At 35.0% G+C, this 19,202-nt stretch overlaps 1 protein-coding gene across 1 annotated transcript; it reads right to left on the bottom strand.

Annotated features, from left to right (window-relative positions):
• Positions 1 to 6,865: 6,865 nt before the first annotated feature.
• mccc1 (methylcrotonoyl-CoA carboxylase 1 (alpha)) lies at positions 6,866 to 18,877 on the bottom strand. Its single transcript, XM_037770165.1, has 19 exons — positions 18,562 to 18,877; positions 17,982 to 18,025; positions 16,601 to 16,740; positions 15,381 to 15,476; positions 15,025 to 15,146; positions 14,657 to 14,804; positions 14,438 to 14,559; positions 14,207 to 14,318; positions 13,310 to 13,391; positions 13,083 to 13,210; positions 12,797 to 12,980; positions 12,008 to 12,117; positions 11,612 to 11,828; positions 11,422 to 11,508; positions 10,902 to 10,951; positions 10,380 to 10,517; positions 9,745 to 9,852; positions 8,814 to 8,885; positions 6,866 to 8,624 (listed from the first exon to the last, which is right to left on the bottom strand). The coding sequence occupies exons 1-19, from the start codon at positions 18,615 to 18,617 to the stop codon at positions 8,493 to 8,495; spliced, it is 2,148 nt and encodes a 715-aa protein (XP_037626093.1). The 5' UTR covers positions 18,618 to 18,877; the 3' UTR covers positions 6,866 to 8,492.
• Between the last annotated feature and the right edge of the window lie 325 nt (positions 18,878 to 19,202).

Raw genomic sequence — 19,202 nt, 5'->3', positions numbered from 1 at the left:
GTTGACATGCAAGAATAGTTTTGATTGGTCTGAGGTTGCTAATATGGGCAGGGCATGTTGTTGCATGAAGCATGTCAGAGAAATTGTATTGTAAGTGTGCATGATGTAGCAAATGTCACTCATCACTAATAAGGATGATAAAGCAATTATAAGTTACCTTACAAACAAAGCAAAATGTATGTTGACATTTTTTATCAAAAAAAGTCATGGTATGATATGTCGAAAAATTACATGACAAAAAGTCAAAGTATAGTATGTCGAAAGTTTTTCATGAAAAAAAGTCATAGTATAGTATGTCTTTAAAAAAGTCATACATAGTATGTTGAAAAATGTCATGAAAAAAAGTCATAATATAGTGTGTCGAAATTTTTTAGGAAAAAAGTCATAATATAGTGTCGAAATTTTTTATGAAAAAAAAGTCATAGTATAATATGTCGAAAAATTTCTTGAAACAAAGTCATTTTATAGTATGTTGAAAAATGTCATGAAAAAAGTCATAATATAGTATGTCGAAATTTTTTATGGAAAAAAGTCATAGTATAATATGTCGAAAATGTTCATGAAAAAAGTCATAGTATAGTATGTCAAAAACGTACAATATAGTATGTCGAAAAATGTCATGAAAAAAAGTCATAATGTAGTGTGTCGAAAATTTGATGAAAAAAAGTCATAGTATAATATGTCGTAAAATTTCACGGAAAAAAATCATATTATAGTATGTCGAAAAATGTCATTCAAAAAGTCATTTTATAGTATGTTGAAAAATGTCATGAAAAAAAGTCATAATATAGTATGTCGAAATTTTTTATGAAAAAAAGTCAGTATAATATGTCGAAAAATTTCATGAAAAAAAGTCACAGTATAAAATGTCGAAAAATGTCATGAAAAAAGTCATAGTATAAAATGTCGAAAAATTTCTTGAAAAAAAGTCATTGTATAATATGTCGAAAAATTTCACGGAAAAAAGTCATAGTATAGTATGTCAAAAATGTACAATATAGTATGTCGAAAATGTTTATGAAAAAAGTCATAATATAGTGTGTTGAAATTTTTTAGGAAAAAAGTTATAATATAGTATGTCGAAAATTTTATGAAAAAAAGTCATAGTATAATGTCGAAAAGTTTCACGGAAAAAAATCATATTATAGTATGTCGAAAAATGTCATTCAAAAAGTCATTTTATAGTATGTTGAAAAATGTCATGAAAAAAAGTCATAATATAGTATGTCGAAATTTTTTATGAAAAAAAAGTCATAGTATATGTCGAAAAATTTCATGAAAAAAAGTCACAGTATAAAATGTCGAAAAATTTCATGAAAAAAGTCATAGTATAAAATGTCGAAAAACGTACAATATAGTATGTCGAAAATGTTTATGAAAAAAGTCATAGTATAGTATGTCGAAAAATTTCACGGAAAAAAGTCAGTATAGTATGTCGAAAAATGTCATGAAAAAAAGTCATAATATAGTGTGTCGAAATTTTTTATGAAAAAAAAGTCATACTATAGTATGTCGAAAATTTGATAAAAAAAAGTCATAGTATAATATGTCGTAAAATTTCACGGAAAAAAATCATATTATAGTATGTCGAAAAATGTCATGAAAAAAAGTCATAGTATAGTATGTCGAAAAATAGTCATATAGTATGTCGAAATTTTTTATAAAAAAAGTCATAATATAATATGTCGAAAAATTTCATGAAAAAAAGTCATAGTATAAAATGTCGAAAAATTTCATGAAAAAAAGTCATAGTATAAAATGTCGAAAAATTTCTTGAAAAAAAGTCATTGTATAATATGTCGAAAAATTTCACGAAAAAAAGTCATAGTATAGCATGTCAAAAACGTACAATATAGTATGTCGAAAATGTTTATGAAAAAAGTCATAGTATAGTGTGTTGAAATTTTTTAGGAAAAAAGTCATAATGTAGTGTGTCGACATTTTTTATGAAAAAAAAGTCATACTAGAGTATGTCGAAAATGTTATGAAAAAAAGTCATAGTATAATATGTCGAAAAATTTAATTAAAAAAAGTCATTGTATAAAATGTCGAAAGATTTCTTGAAAAAAAGTCATTGTATAGTATGTTGAAATTTTTTATGAAAAAAAAGTCATAGTATATGTCGAAAAATTTCATGAAAAAAAGTCATAGTATAAAATGTCAAAAAAATTCTTGAAAAAAAGTCATTGTATAATATGTCGAAAATGTTTATGAAAAAAGTCATAATATAGTGTCGAAATTTTTTAGGAAAAAAGTCATAATATAGTGTGTCGAAAATTTTATGAAAAAAAGTCATAGTATAATATGTCAAAAAAATTCACGGAAAAAAATCATATTATAGTATGTTGAAAAATGTCATTCAAAAAGTCATTTTATAGTATGTTGAAAAATGTCATGAAAAAAATCATAATATAGTATGTCGAAATTTTTTATGAAAAAAAGTCATAGTATAATATGTCGAAAAATTTCATGAAAAAAAGTCACAGTATAAAATGTCGAAAAATGTCATGAAAAAAGTCATAGTATAAAATGTCAAAAAATTTCACGGAAAAAAATTATATTATAGTATGTCGAAAAATGTCATTCAAAAAGTCATTTTATAGTATGTTGAAAAATGTCATGAAAAAAAGTCATAATATAGTATGCCGAAATTTTTTCTGAAAAAAAAGTCATAGTATATGTCGAAAAATTTCATGAAAAAAAGTCATAGTATAAAATGTCGAAAAATTTCTTGAAAAAAAGTCATTTTTTTCAAGAAATTTTTGTCGAAATTTTTTATGAAAAAAAGTCATAGTATAAAATGTTGAAAAAATTCTTGAAAAAAAGTCATAGTATAGTATGTCAAAAATGTACAATATAGTATGTCGAAAATGTTTATGAAAATAGTCATAATATAGTGTGTCGAAATTTTTTATGAAAAAAGTCATAATATAGTGTGTCGAAATTTTTTATGAAAAAAAAGTCATAGTATAATGTCGAAAAATTTCACGGAAAAAAATCATATTATAGTATGTTGAAAAATGTCATTCAAAAAGTCATTTTATAGTATGTTGAAAAATGTCATGAAAAAAAGTCATAATATAGTATGTCGAAATTTTTTATGAAAAAAAGTCATAGTATAATATGTCGAAAAATTTCATGAAAAAAAGTCACAGTATAAAATGTCGAAAAATGTCATGAAAAAAGTCATAGTATAAAATGTCAAAAAATTTCACGGAAAAAAATTATATTATAGTATGTCGAAAAATGTCATTCAAAAAGTCATTTTATAGTATGTTGAAAAATGTCATGAAAAAAAGTCATAATATAGTATGTCGAAATTTTTTATGAAAAAAAAGTCATAGTATATGTCGAAAAATTTCATGAAAAAAAGTCACAGTATAAAATGTCGAAATATTTCTTGAAAAAAAGTCATTTTTTTCAAGAAATTTTTGTCGAAATTTTTTATGAAAAAAAGTCATAGTATAAAATGTCGAAAAATTTCTTGAAAAAAAGTCATTGTATAATATGTCGAAAATGTTTATGAAAAAAGTCATAATATAGTGTGTCGAAATTTTTTAGGAAAAAAGTCATAATATAGTGTGTCGAAATTTTTTATGAAAAAAAAGTCATAATATAGTATGTCGAAAATTTTATGAAAAAAAGTCATAGTATAATATGTCGAAAAAATTCACGGAAAAAAATCATATTATAGTATGTTGAAATATGTCATTCAAAAAGTCATTTTATAGTATGTTGAAAAATGTCATGAAAAAAAGTCATAATATAGTATGTCGAAATGTTTTATGAAAAAAAAGTCATAGTATATGTCGAAAAATTTCATGAAAAAAAGTCATAGTATAAAATGTCGAAAAATTTCTTGAAAAAAAGTCATTTTTTTCAAGAAATTTTTGTCGAAATTTTTTATGAAAAAAAGTCATAGTATAAAATGTTGAAAAAATTCTTGAAAAAAAGTCATTGTATAATATGTCGAAAAAATTCACGGAAAAAAATCATATTATAGTATGTTGAAATATGTCATTCAAAAAGTCATTTTATAGTATGTTGAAAAATGTCATGAAAAAAAGTCATAATATAGTATGTCGAAATTTTTTATGAAAAAAAAGTCATAGTATATGTCGAAAAATTTCATGAAAAAAAGTCATAGTATAAAATGTCGAAAAATTTCTTGAAAAAAAGTCATTTTTTTCAAGAAATTTTTGTCGAAATTTTTTATGAAAAAAAGTCATAGTATAAAATGTTGAAAAAATTCTTGAAAAAAAGTCATTGTATAATATGTCGAAAAATTTCACTGAAAAAAGTCATAGTATAGTATGTCAAAAATGTACAATATAGTATGTCGAAAATGTTTATGAAAAAAGTCATAATATAGTGTGTCGAAATTTTTTATGAAAAAAGTCATAATATAGTGTGTCGAAATTTTTTATGAAAAAAAAGTCATAGTATAATATCGAAAAATTTCACGGAAAAAAATCACAGTATAAAATGTCGAAAAATGTCATGAAAAAAGTCATTTTATAGTATGTTGAAAAATGTCATGAAAAAAAGTCATAATATAGTATGTCGAAATTTTTTATGAAAAAAAGTCATAGTATAATATGTCGAAAAATTTAATGAAAAAAAGTCATAGTATAAAATGTCGAAAGATTTCTTGAAAAAAAGTCATTGTATAATATGTCGAAAAATTTCACGAAAAAAGTCATAGTATAGTATGTCAAAAACGTACAATATAGTATGTCGAAAATGTTTATGAAAAAAGTCATAGTATAGTGTGTCGAAATTTTTTATGAAAAAAAAGTCATTGTATAAAATGTCGAAAAATGTCTTGGAAAAAAAGTCATAATATAGTGTCGAAATTTTTTATGAAAAAAAAGTCATAGTATAATATGTTGAAAAATTTCACGGAAAAAAATTATATTATAGTATGTCGAAAAATGTCATTCAAAAAGTCATTTTATAGTATGTTGAAAAATGTCGTGAAAAAAAGTCATAATATTGTATGTCGAAATTCTTTATGAAAAAAAGTCATCGTATAAAATGTCGAAAAATTTCATGCAAAAAGTCATAGCATAAAATGTCTAAAAATTTCTTGAAAAAAAGTCATTGTATAATATGTCGAAAAATTTCATGGAAAAAAGTCATAGTATAGTATGTCAAAAACGTACAATATAGTATGTCGAAAATGTTTATGAAAAAAGTCATAGTATAGTGTGTCAAAATTTTTTATGAAAAAAGTCATAATATAGTGTGTCAAAATTTTTTATGAAAAAAAGTCATACTATATTATGTCGAAAATTTTATGAAAAAAAGTCATAATATAGTGTCGAAATTTTTTATGAAAAAAAGTCATAGTATAATATGTCGAAAAATTTCACGGAAAAAAATTATATTATAGTATGTCGAAAAATGTCATTCAAAAAGTCATTTTATAGTATGTTGAAAAATGTCATGAAAAAAAGTCATAATATAGTATGTCGAAATTCTTTATGAAAAAAAGTCATAGTATAATATGTCGAAAAATTTCATGAAAAAAAGTCATAGTATAATATGTCGAAAAATTTCACGGAAAAAAGTCATAGTACAGTATATCGAAAAGTTTCATAAATAAATGTCATAGTATAGTATGTTGAATTTAAAAAAAAAAAAAAAAAGGCATAGAATAGTATGTCGAAACATTTCATGAAAAAAAAGTCATTGTATAGTATGTCGAAAAATATCATGGGAAAAAAATTCATAGTATAGTATGTCGAAAAAATAAAAAGTTATACTATAAGTAAGTCAAAAAAATAAAATAAGTGATAGTCTAGTATGTTGAAAAAGTCATAGTATAGTATGTCGAAAAAAAAGTTATAGTATACTATGTCGAAATAAAAAAAAAAATGAAAGAATAGCTCGTCAAAAGAAAGTCAAAGCATAGTATGTCGAAAAAATAAAGTCCGTATAATATATCGAAAAAAGTCATAGTAGGTCAAGAAAAATTAAAAAAAAAAAAAAAATCATAGTATAGTACATTGACATTTGTTTTTAAAAAGTCATAGTATAGTATGCCAAAAAAATTAAAAAGTCAGTTTAGTATTTAAAAAAAAAAGTGATAGTACAGTATCGCAAAAAAATAAAAAGTCATAGTATGTCCAAAAAATAAGTCATAGGATAGTATGTCGAAAAACGTCATATTACAGTATGTCGAAAGAAAGTCAAAGTCATAGCACAGAAAGTCGAAAAAAGTAAAATATTCCACAGTATGGAAACTAACCAAGTACATTCACTAAAGACCTGTACAATTGAGTTACTTTGTACTTGAGTATTTACATTTTCTGCTACTTTATTTTTATACTCTACATTTTAGAGGAAAATGTTGTACTTTTTACTCCACTGTATTTGTTTCACAGCTTTAATTACTAGTTACTTTGCAGGCCAAGATTTTATGTACGAAACATATGATGAAGTTATAAAGCATGATTCATAATTTATATTTTGCACATAAAATATATTGAGTTGTCAGTGAGTGTTTTACCATTGTATATTGGATTATTATTAATCCAATATATTATAGTAAAACATTAGTGGGGTACTTTAACTTATGATACTAAGTACATTTAGCTGATAATACTTTTGTACTTGTAAGTAATGTTTTCAATGCATGGCTTACTTGTAATGGAGTATTTTCACAGTGTGCTTACTTAAGTAAAGGATCCGATTACTTCCAACCCTGGAATGTGACACGACATGGCCGTGCACAGCCAGTAATTCTGATTGATCAAGTAATCAAAAATGAGTTGTTTTTCTTTTAATTAAATTAAGTGTTACACTAAACAACCCACCTTAAAAACACTTGAGTACATCAAGAATGACATGGTGCTGTCCATACTTTTGAAATCTTTTTATTACACCAGACCAATATTGCTTTTTAAATCATCTACAAAATTTACACAGTTCTAGTCTACAAGGCCTCATAACACACCAGTTAGTCAGAAGACAGTGATCAGCAGAAACAGGTCAAGTTCACTTGGAGTGATTACGGATTTACACAGAAACAAACCATCTGTCTGTTTAAAGCCGTCTGTGACCGACATTTCATCCTTATTTTCAAATCAGAGCCAAATCCGTTTGACAATTATGGAGTGTTTTTCTGCCTCCTGATTCTAAAGGCATTTCTCCTCAGTGTTACAATCTCCTCTACAACAACAGGGCCTACCTCTGCTTTATTTATAAGGGCAAGCCCACTTCAGAGGCCCGGTAAGAAGTGAACCACCGTCGTAGGGCGGAAAACCCAGGGTTACCTGTTGCCTCACTAATCCTAAATCCTGCTTCGTAGTACAGGCCTCAGGGGTTAACGATGGAGAGTTTGGAGTCAGTATGGAACGACAGAATGTGTGGATGTTGAAAAACTGAACATCAACAAACCCCACCAAAAATAATTTTACATATAACTTTCCTCTTAAAATCACTGTCCAGTGAAAGCCATGCAGCTTCAAAGTGTCATTTCTTGATGAATAAGAAAAACAGTATTGCTTTAAAGCCCGGTCACACGAGTAAAATTAACAATCGCCTCCCTTTCACTTTCATTCTACGTGAGCGAAGGGCAGAAAAAACATTTGCTTCCAGTTGCAAAGCAAATTCACATTCCCGGTGAACTTTCAATTCGAAAATCACCTCAGCAAGCGATGATTAGTTGTCTGCATTCGTGCCTGTGTGACCGTGCATTTAAGCTTAGTGGCAATGCATTTTTAAATACTGGAAGGTTTAATGATATTTACAAGTGGTAGGACAGTTTTCTAAACTTATAAAGCAGCATGTAACTATCAGAAAATGTTTAAATTCACACAATTTTAGATGCATGGTTCTACCGAACAGTGACAATAACTTCATGGCCTTTTTCCCCCCAGGCAAACATGTTATAAAGAATTACAAGTTGATGGTATTCACTCTGTAAATAAGCTTTTTGTAACTATTCCTATAGCCCACTGTGGCATAACTCTGCAAGTCTTTTGTCTGATGTGGTGTCTGCAGCTATCCGAGTACGCGTCATTTCGGGAGTGAACCGTAATTAAACAAACACTACACAACTAACAGAAACGCAGAGGGAAGAGACTTGGAATAAAATTGCAAACACAAGTTGCCATAGCTTCACTGATTCAAACATATAAACACACAAAAGTTCTACAATTAACATAAAGAAAATAATCTGATGTTTAAAAGGCAACTGTACAGAAGAGATTATTTACTCACTGGCTGTCTCACAAGTCAAACCCAGAAACATTTTAGGTCACCGTTTCCGACCTTTCGGCCAAAGTATTTGTCTAATCCATTCAAGACTTAACCAGACTCTCCCAACAGATGATTCAGGTCCTAACTCGCATTTTCAGAAATACTAATCAAGTGATGGACACCAACCCCGTTCAGACTGACTCACTTTCCCTCCAGCTGTAACTAGTTCCGGCTCCTACCTGTCAGTGTGTATTCATGGGTGTGGTTGTGTGTTTTGAGTCTGTTCACTGGCTGCTCCCCTCCTCTTCCTCCGCCTCCTCTTCGAATTCGACCAGAGGAGCGTGGCGATTGGCCTGAGAGCCCTCGGTGAAGAATACCCTCTTGATCACACCGGACTTGGGCGCCCGGATCGTATGCTGCAGAGACAAAAACATAACTTTATTACAACCGCAGCAGAGTGTGTGTGTGTGTGTGTGTGTGTGTGTGTGTGTGTGTGTGTGTGTGTGTGTGTGTGTGTGCGTGCGTGTGTGTGTGCGTGTGTGTGTGTGTACTTCTGAAGTAAAGGTGAAAATGTGTGTGAGGCAGAGCCAGCGGGAGTCCCTCACCTCCATCTTCATGGCAATCATGACCATCAGCGGGTCTCCTACAGCCACTGTGTCTCCGGCCTTCACCATCACCTGAACACAATACAACAGAATGTTTTTGTTTGGACACTTGGGGCTCTTCTCATTTCCTCGATTTTGTGCCTCCTCATCTCCTCCAGCTTGTGACCCGGAAATCGATCTCAGCGCTCCATCTTGAAGGACATCCCAATTACTAAAAATGCAATTTCAAGGAGCGAGGAGGCTTACCGGAGGAGCTATAAGGGAGGACACACCGGTGCATTCTTGGCATAAGTCTTTTCACCACCCGTTAAATATAAAAGAGGCTTAACACAGCCATAAGGCGCTGTTCTAACTGCATCTCAATGACATTTCATCAGATAGATGTGTATTAAATCTAAAATAAATGTTTGACATTCTACACATTATGCCACGTTGTGAATTAAATGAATAGTAAATATATAACTTGTCATGAACACTGTTGTGCTCATCTGACAGAGATCATAAAATACAGTATGTCTTTATTACCTATTTAGAGTTTCAGTTGTTCAAAATATGGCAGTCTGTCTGCTCTTATCACTTCTGCTTCAGTGTCGTTACACTAGTTGCCAGAACATGTTAGGTAATCAATAATACACTAAGAGGTGTCCCTGAACGGAGAGGCTGTCAGTGTTGCCAATTTGGCGACTTTCCCGCTAGATTTAGAGAGTTTTGGAGCTAGCGCTAGTAAGTAAGATTTGGCAACACTGGGCTGGGTTTTTCCGTTGGATAATTTTTTAAATGTAGTGTACTCTTGCTAGTTTCTCAGCATTCCCGACCCTAGCTTTAAGATAATGTTATACTAATAGCTGTTGTATCTTGAAATAGAGTGATGTGAAAGGCTACAAATTAAATTCTCTGCCAATTATAATATAGTTAAAACAACCAAACTCACCTTCTCTATGGTTCCTGTCATGGGGGCCACAGCTCCACCCTGAGCCCCAGAGCCGCTCACGCCAGCCAGATACTTGGGCACTGGGACAGAGACCTGGGAGCTTCCCTCCTGCAGAAAAGAAGAAAAGATGTCAGGATCAGAAGTGACAGTTATCTGGCAGCTGAGGTAAGAGGATTTGATTTCCCCTGATGACAGATGTCAAGTGTTTGTCCCTAGTCACCAGTCCTAAAAGATGACAGATGCTGAAGACAGGAAATGGAAACAATTTTAACAGCAACAGGTGAAGTGTGAAGTTCTTGTTAAAAGGTAACCTCTCTCTACATATATCTCTATCTCTCTACCTTTCTACCTCTATCTCGCTAACACTCTACCTTTCTACCATTCTACCTCTATCTCTCTACCACTCTGCCTCTCTATCCCTCTCTCTGCCACTCTACCTTTCAATCCCCCTCTCTACCACTCTACCTCCCTCTCTCTACCTTTCTACCTATATCTCTCTCTATCTTTACCTACCCATCTCTCTATCTTTACCTACCCCTCTCTACATTTCTACCTACCTCTCTCTCTCTACGTCTCTCTCTCTCTACCTCCCTACTTCTCTGTTTGTATTGTCAACAGTAGTGGTATGAACATACCATGGAGAACAGGTGCACTGTGTTGTCCAGGATCACCAGTTTGGGACGAGACTTCACGCCATTGACAGAACAGTGAAGGAATGATGCTCCACCTTCCAGCTCCACCTCCCCAGTCGCATGGTACACCTCCTCGCCAATCTGAAAGGAGAGATGTAGTTATGATAAATGTGAAGGAGGCAGATCTACTACTACAGATTCACCCGTTACTCCTAACAGGGTTACTTTTCAAAATACAATAATCTGAGTTAAGATTATTTTGTCAAACTACTGTTCCTGAGGCCAAGGCTTAACTTTCATGCTCAAGTATAAAGGGAATTCATGGGTGTTTATTTTAAGCATTTCAAATCTGTGAAAATTGGGTTCAAGAAAAAAAAAAAAAACAATCATACAATAATGTAAGCTACAATCAGTAATTAAAAATACCAAAAACTGATCTGCTCTATTTTTAAGATCTGGGTACTTTAAACTTACTAAAAAAACAACAAAAACAAATGAAAAGATACAGGACATCTTCCATCTCACCTTCATTGTGTAGCTGCCATCTTTGTTGTACACGACGACCACATCAACTTCTAAAGACAACAAACACACAAGATGAAATGTTTTGTAATTCTAAATGACCAAACAGGTTTGAGAGGAAGCAGCAAGCAAACAAGAGGAGACACTGAAGTAACTTAACACAGAGGCTCTAGTAGAACATCATTCTCATTGAATATGTTTGGCCTTGCAGTGACATTTATAATAGAAACATTGAGTCATGAAAAATTCATTAACAGAAAGTTATTAGTCAACCCTAACTATACTGATCTGCTTATTAAAACACACTTAACCATTTCTTCAACTTATTTAACACAGACATACATACAACTGGCACGGAGGCATAATAATGCTTCTCTGCAGTCCCACCACCTTTGATACAGTTGATCAAAATTGTGGTTCTATATTCATCATGTTCTATTTTTTTCCTCCTTTACCTACAGTATCCTCCTCCCTTCCTGTACACTAGGGGGCAGTAAAAGCTCACCATATGTCTGTTACTTACTTTTGTCTCCCAGCTGTAGCGTCATGTTTCTGTTAAACTCAATGTTGCTTCTCCAGCCGCTGCTGGAGCCAAATGGCGAGAAGGGGTCTGAAAATCACACACCATATACACTTAGTATATCCATTACTTTTTTTCAAATCAAACGTGCTATAGATCATTTGTCCTAACAAGGAAAATGTTATGCCCTCACCAGTGGAGGTCTGTGTGAACTCCTGTGTGTGTTTCCTCTCCTGCAGCACCAGGCCCAGGGCCGCCTGGCAGATGGATTCCCCAGAGGGAGCCTTCGGAGCGGGGAAGAGGTCCGCGTAGTGCTGAGGGATGAAGCTGGTGGTCACGTTTCCAGCCTCAAACTCCGGGTGGCCCGAAAGACTCAGCAAAAAGTCAATGTTAGTGTTCAGTCCCACAATCTGAGGAACAAAAAGGAGGCAAAGAATGTTAAAACACAGAACCATGAATTATTTATAGGCATTGTTTCATGTATTTGTTGTATAATTTAAATCAAATGCTACATGTTTTAGGTTTAATAAAAAACTATTTAGATGCATGACATCATTCAACTGTGTGTGTGTGTGTGTGTGTGTCTTACATTGTACTGTCGTAAGCAGTAACGCAGCTTCTTTAAGGCAGCAGATCGGTCTTCTCCCCACACCACAAGCTTGGCTATCATTGGGTCATAATGTGCCGACACCTCATCCCCTGAAAACAAAGGTGTAAATCACAAGTTTCATCACAATATGATATATCGATTCTTTGAACGAAACGATATTTGCCGATATCATAAAGTCTGTCACGATACGATTTAGATTTGATATCTATTTTTAATAGAGAGCATAAATATAAAGTGTGAATTTCAAAATAAAGGCATATCTCAAAGATAACAATGTATCTATATTTTCACTTTGTATTGATAATATTGGATCGTTGATCATTGAATCAACACCTAACAGACACTGTCACTTATTAAGCAAATTCCTAGTGTATACCTGATACACCTGGCATAAATAAAGATTCAGATTTTCTGAAACCTACCAAAAATCCAACCTCCGAAAAATCGATTGCGTTGATGCATTAAAGAACTTATTGGCGTTAAAACGAATTTGCGTAAATGCATCATTATCGCTTTAACTTTGACAGCCCCAATTTCTCAAAAAGAACAGAGAGATTAACAAATGTATGGAGTACAGTCTGTACTGTACACACTTATTGCTGTGGTTTCTGCACTGAATTTCCCAAAAGTGTTTTTACTTAATTTCTTTCTTTGTTCTGTGTGTGTGTTGGATACTTAATTCCTTAAAATAAAATATTGATTATTGCTACATAAATAATGGAAAAACTATCCATGTAAACACAACCAGAGTTAAATCGAGACTCCTACCTTCCCTGACTCCAGTCTCTATGCGCGTGTGTTGATCTGGTGACGGGGTGGAGAGATGCAGCAGAGGCCCCGCCCCTGGAAGGAAGTCATTGTTTGGGTCCTCTGCGTAGATACGAGCCTCAAAAGAGTGTCCACTTAAAATGATGTCATCCTGGAGGAGAGGCAGGCGCTCTCCTGCTGCCACCTGGAGGAGATTTACACAAAGAGGAATCAGTGTGGCTGAAATCAAAATGTTTTGTTGACAAAATGTAATTCCTGTTGATTAAAAAACTCCCTCCTCTCTTACCCTGAGCTGCCACTCCACCAGGTCAGTTCCAGTGATCATCTCAGAGACAGGATGCTCCACCTGCAGCCTGGTGTTCATCTCCATGAAGTAAAAGTTATGCTGGGCGTCCATTATAAACTCAACTGTACCTACACGGGAAGACAACAATATCACGTGAATATACTGTGTGTTCTGGGCCTGAGGCCCCGTGGTGAAGTGTGTACAGGAGAACTGGTTTTGTGTCTCACCTGCCCCGACATAGTTGACAGCCTTGGCTGCTTTAACTGCTGCCTCTCCAAGTTTCCTCCGGACCTCCGGACTAATATCAGGCTGAAAAAAGACATAACGAAGTAGACTGAAAATACAGTAAAACATTCAACAGTTGACACAAACGTATTGAAGTGATCCTAGCCATAATATTCAGTTTCACAATATAGCTCCAGGTGAGAGATTAGAAATCATTATTCATTGATCCTACAAGTCTAATTTTGTACTATTTAAACTGAGATTACACATTATGTGCAATAAACATTTTAGTGGAGCTGCTCTAACAAACTGACAGCTGTCTTGTGTGCAGAGACACAGTGTTATAAAGTTTTATTCTGAGCTGAGGGTGACTTGATGCTGTGTAGGAATTTGAGGGTAAAAACTTCTTTTCAAGAAATGACTGACGGCGCATAAAAGCGGTAATTTTAGATAGTCCTGAGTAACAAACTAATATCCGAACCGCCGCTAATTAATGAGCTTCGATACATTCTTCGATACGGAACGAATGAGTGAGGAAATAAAGCAGTGTGTCTGTCTCTGTAAGACGGAGGAGACAGAGAGAAACTCAGGGTTTGTTGAAGAAAGAAAGATGTCCCCTCATTTCAGGGTTATCTAACTCAGAGTTTTTACTAATCCCGTTTACTGAAACAGGGTCCCGGGGGATTATTCCACAAACATATCCTAAACTTAAATCTCAAGTCAGTCTCCCATTAGCCAGATGCAAATCCAAATTTATCTTCAAAAGAGATTTAAATGTCAGAATTTAAATTCACTCAAACATAGATGTAGGTTTTGTCTGATTTGTGCCAATTTACAACAGCTTTTACAGTTCCTTCCTCAGTCAGTATTAATTCAACTGACCACTATTACTCACTCACCCCTGGTGCTTCCTCTATGATCTTCTGATGTCTCCTTTGGACGCTGCAGTCTCTCTCAAACAGATAGACAGCGTTACCGTGCATGTCCCCGAACACCTGAACCTCCACATGTCTACAGGACACAGACAGAGAAATAAAAGGACAAATTAATCTTTAAACAAACATAACAAGGTGGTAGAATTGTTTGTTTAGCACTATCTGAGTGAGTAAATTCATTATTATTATTATTACCTGGGATCCTCTACAAACTTCTCAATTAGCATGACATCATCGTTGAAGGATTTCCTGGCTTCTCGTCTCGCTGACTCCAACTGCTCCAAGAAGTCGGAGTCTGACGGTGCAATACGCATCCCCTAAACACACACACACAAACACACACACACCCACACAAGGTTATCCCATGTTTCCTGAAGTTAAATGGTCAAAGTTTTCTAAGCTTTATCGTCTCACCTTCCCTCCTCCTCCACGGACTGCCTTAATCATCACGGGGTATCCTATCTGGACAGCCTCTGCTTGCAGCCTCTCATTTGATTGGTCCTCTCCATGGTAGCCGCCTACGATTGGCACCCCAGCAGCTGACATGATGTGTTTGGATGTGCTGAAAAATGAAACAAAGCAATAAAAGTGAATGGCACATATTGCTATTTTTTCAAATGCATTTATGTTTCTATTAAATTTTTACTTGCTGTATCCCATAAATTGTTGCTCCTTTTAGGTACCACGAAACAATTGTTTTATTAAATGTTAATTAGAGACAATTGGAAAGTGGATATACAGTAAATGTACTGTATATTGTTTTGTATATACATGCAGGTTACCTTTTAATGCCCATGTCTCGGATGGCAGAGGAAGGTGGCCCAATGAAGATGATGCCCTCCTGTTTACATGCCTCCGCAAACTCTGTGTTTTCTGACAGAAAGCCATAACCAGGGTGGACCGCCTACACACACACAAACACGTTTTCTAAAACACCACATTTAAACGTCAAAGCCCCTTGTTAGTTCAATGTCAAAGAAGAAAAGTTCAACATGGAGAACAATTAAAGAAGTTAAAAAGATCTGAACGTCATGATCTACTATTCCTTTTGAAGAAGCTCCTTTAAGCAAGACTAAAGGAAAGGGTCAGCATCACTTATCTTCCCAAAACTGTTCACAACAAGTAGAGGACTACTCACATGTGATCCTGACATCTTGGCAACTTCTAAGACTTTCTCCATGGAGAGGTAACTCTGCTGGGAGGGCGCAGGGCCGATGTGGTAGGCTTCATCTGCCTACCAAAAAAAAAAAAAAGCAAAAACAGAAAGTTTCAACTGAACATAACTAATGCAAGTTCGTAAACTATCAACCTCTTCCACTCCTTGAGGATGCTGGCAACCTCGGCTGACTTTGCTGTTTTTCAGAGACTGTGGCAGACTCAGTTTTAGAGCTGGAGTGAAGGTACCGGTATCATAACTAAAATTGTTTCTGCATATTGGGGTCCCTAAACAGTCTTGGAATTACATAAATTGGGTATCACTGGAAAGCTGAGACTCTTGTGAATTCATTGAGCAATTGAGTGTATTCATGTGTGATTATGTTAGTCCCAATAGTAGCCATTTCATTGTAATGAAACCATTTTTTAAAATTTGACCTCACTGTATAAAATGACTCAGAGGGATGGAGTGGAAAAGGTTAATGACCTTTAGGACAATCACAGCCTCATGAAACCTCACAGACACAAATTACAGACCTAGGGCATTCAGACGATGGACAGCTTTCCTAGGTAGATTGACAATAATGAGATTTCCATCCAATCGCCAAAAAATTAAATTCTTGCAGAAATCTCCAAATATCAAATTGTACCAAATTTATACCAAATCACAGCATGACTTTTTCTATGGTGTTCCTCGAGGTGTGGTTTCTTAATATGGTATTTTGGAGAGATTATTGATAATTTTTATCAATTCTCAAGTGGTTAAAAAAAAGTTAAATTTAGCACCAAGTCTATGTAACAAATGGTATCTTATACACTTTCACAATTTCTTTAAATTTTTTTATATTTCTGATTTCTGATAGAACAACTTGACACACAGTGCTGAGCAAATTAATCTTCATGTTCCCAGCTTTTAGATGATGTACACCACTTCTATGTGGCATTGACCTGCTAGCTCACCCTAAAGACCCCCTATACCCCCCTAAAAAAGACAAAAATGGGTCTATGAAACAGAGGGATGGAGTGGAAAAGGTTAATGACCAGTTCAAGAAAACTCCACTATAGCAACACGCTGCCTCATTGTGTTTGTTAAAGCAGCTGCAGAAAGCGTAGAAGAACACAGAAAGCAAAAACTGAGAAGCAGATGACTACAAAGACTAAAAGACAGCGCTCTTTGCAAGACAGATCCATCCAGCATCTCACCATGGCCACATGCATGGAGTCTCTGTCTGCATCACTGTACACAGCCACAGAGCGGACGCCCATCTTCTTGGCCGTGCGCATCACACGACACGCAATCTCTCCTCGATTGGCAATCAGCACCTTCTCTATTCTTCCTACCCCTGAAGAGGACACAGAACACACTTTACAGGTTATCCCAAAATACCAACACATTCTTAAAATGAACTTAACAATAGTCATCATTTCACTAATTAAATCAAAAGCATGAAAAAGTTTGCTCTGCCAGTGGTAAACAGTGTATTCTCCTGTTGGTATTGACTCTTGTTTAGAGTTGTTTGGTGGATTGGATGATTGAACTCTATCAGTAACAAGGAACAAACAAGACATATTGGCAATTTTACACTTTATTCATTTAATACAGCGTCAGGAGCCTCAGTAGCGGTGGAAGATCCATATGCAGCCACAACAGCTTGGCACCTCCTCCTAATGCTGGTCACCAACCTGGTCACAGGTTGCTGTGGGATGGCGTTCCATTCCTCAACCAGGATTCGTTGCAGGTCAGCCAGCGTGGTTGTGTGTTTCCTCAATGATGTCACTGGCAAAACAAGGCTCGTCATAATTGAAGGCCATCTCAATGCAGAGATCCATCTCAATGAGATTCTGCAGCCAGTGGTGATCCCATATCTCCACAATCTGGGACCTAACTTTCATCCTCCAAGATGACAACACTCGCCCCCACAGAGCCAGGGTTATCACAGACTACCTCCACAATGTGGGAGTAGAGAGAATGGAACGGCCTGCCGAGAGTCCACACCTCAACCCAATTCAACACTTGTGGGATCAGCTTGGGCGTGCTGTACGTGTTAGAGTGACCAACACAACCACGCTGGCTGACCTGCAACGAATCCTGGTTGAGGAATGGAACGCCATCCCACAGCAACGTGTGGCCAGGTTGGTGACCAGCATGAGGAGGAGGTGCCAGGCTGTTGTGGCTGCGTATGGATCTTCCACCCGCTACTGAGGCTCCTGACGGTGTATTAGATGAATAAAGTGTAAAATAGCCAATATGACTTGTTACTGATAGAGAGTTCAATCATCCAATCCACCAAACAACTCAAAACAAGAGTCAGTACCAACAGGAGAATACACTGTTTACCAATGGCGGAGCATTTTGGCAAATTTGTCTTGGGCGTTACCCACATAATCAGCTGTGCTGCTCATCCCACAAATGCATGATCCTTACAAGTTGGACATCATTGTGAAGGTAATTAAACAAGCTTTCCAACCATGTAAAATACAATGCCAATTAGCATTGTAACAACAGAGAAATAATCCACCAAAAACACAAGTTTCCGAATTTTTTTTCCCCCAGTTTATTGCAAGGAGCATTTCCTTCACTCACCTCCTGAAACTAGCCTCACACCTCTTTTGGTCCATGTCAATTTTCTGAGAAGAGAGGAGAGGAGAGCAACTTCAGTGTCATTCATATCTCTACATGACTGTGAAGGGCAGATGTTAAATGGATGAAATGCTACTTTGTGAAATAGCACGTACAGAAAACCATAAAGCCAAACACAGCCTGTGCTAAATGTGATACCCAGGTGCAGGCTGGTCGCACAGGTATATACAGCTACACAACAGTGTGCATGTTGTCCCAGCAACATTAGCCATGCTAGCTCAGTTTGTTACCTTTATTTAACCTTGCTCAGCTCTTATCTGACTCATCAGCTCAGCACAATGGAAACAAACATTTTATCTTGGTTGTTGAGGGGCAAATAACGTGATATATTAACCTGTCCAGCAATCCTGAACCCCAAGCAGGTAATTAATGTGAGGCAATGACAGACAGCTGCACAAGTACACCTGTGAAGGAGCTAACATTAGCAAACAAAGCTGCTAGGCTAACGTTATAAAGAGGCTGTTTGGTGGGAGATAACGTTGGACAAAATCATAACAACCATGTAAGGCTTTGCTGTACTCACTGTGTAAAGATCCTCAGGCTCTGCAGAGTTGGGAAACTCAGAATAACTGCAGCCATGGCGACCAGCTGCTGAGGCTAGCTGCTAGCTGCTAACTAACTAACTGATTAAATGACCAGCTGAGCGAAAAGGCGAAGCGGTAATTTACTTTTTACTTTTTAACAGCTCATACACCGTTTGGTCGTATTTGAACTACAGAAAACCTCTCAACTTAAACTAAACATACATACATATTAGGGACCTTAATATGTTACATTTGCATTAACAAACACTACCAAACGCTTGTAAATATTTGTTAGACTATTTATGACCTTTCTAAGGACTCGTAGTGTTGCGTAGCCAATGAGAAGGACGGATGTGGAGGTGGAGAGGAACAAGGACGTAGAAAAGAGGAATAGATAAACGTCATCAATGCGTCATATCTGGGGGTACTACGCATGCGTAGTTACACTGCAGTGTTACTGCGCATGCGTTATACCCCATTGTGTCATCCTTCAATAGGCCTTGGGGAAGAAGAGGAAGCCAAAGAACATATATTTGCCAAAGTTACCACAAACTACCAGCAGAGGGGGGCATTTCTCTGTCAAACAGATGGTGAATTACAGTAATAAAGAAAAAGCACTCACACAATAACAATATAAAAC

The sequence above is a fragment of the Sebastes umbrosus genome, chromosome 5 (assembly GCF_015220745.1).
Source record: "Sebastes umbrosus isolate fSebUmb1 chromosome 5, fSebUmb1.pri, whole genome shotgun sequence".
NCBI lineage: Eukaryota > Metazoa > Chordata > Actinopteri > Perciformes > Sebastidae > Sebastes > Sebastes umbrosus.
The sequence above is the reverse complement of the archived record's forward strand: the minus strand, read 5'-3'. Positions and strand labels throughout refer to the sequence as shown.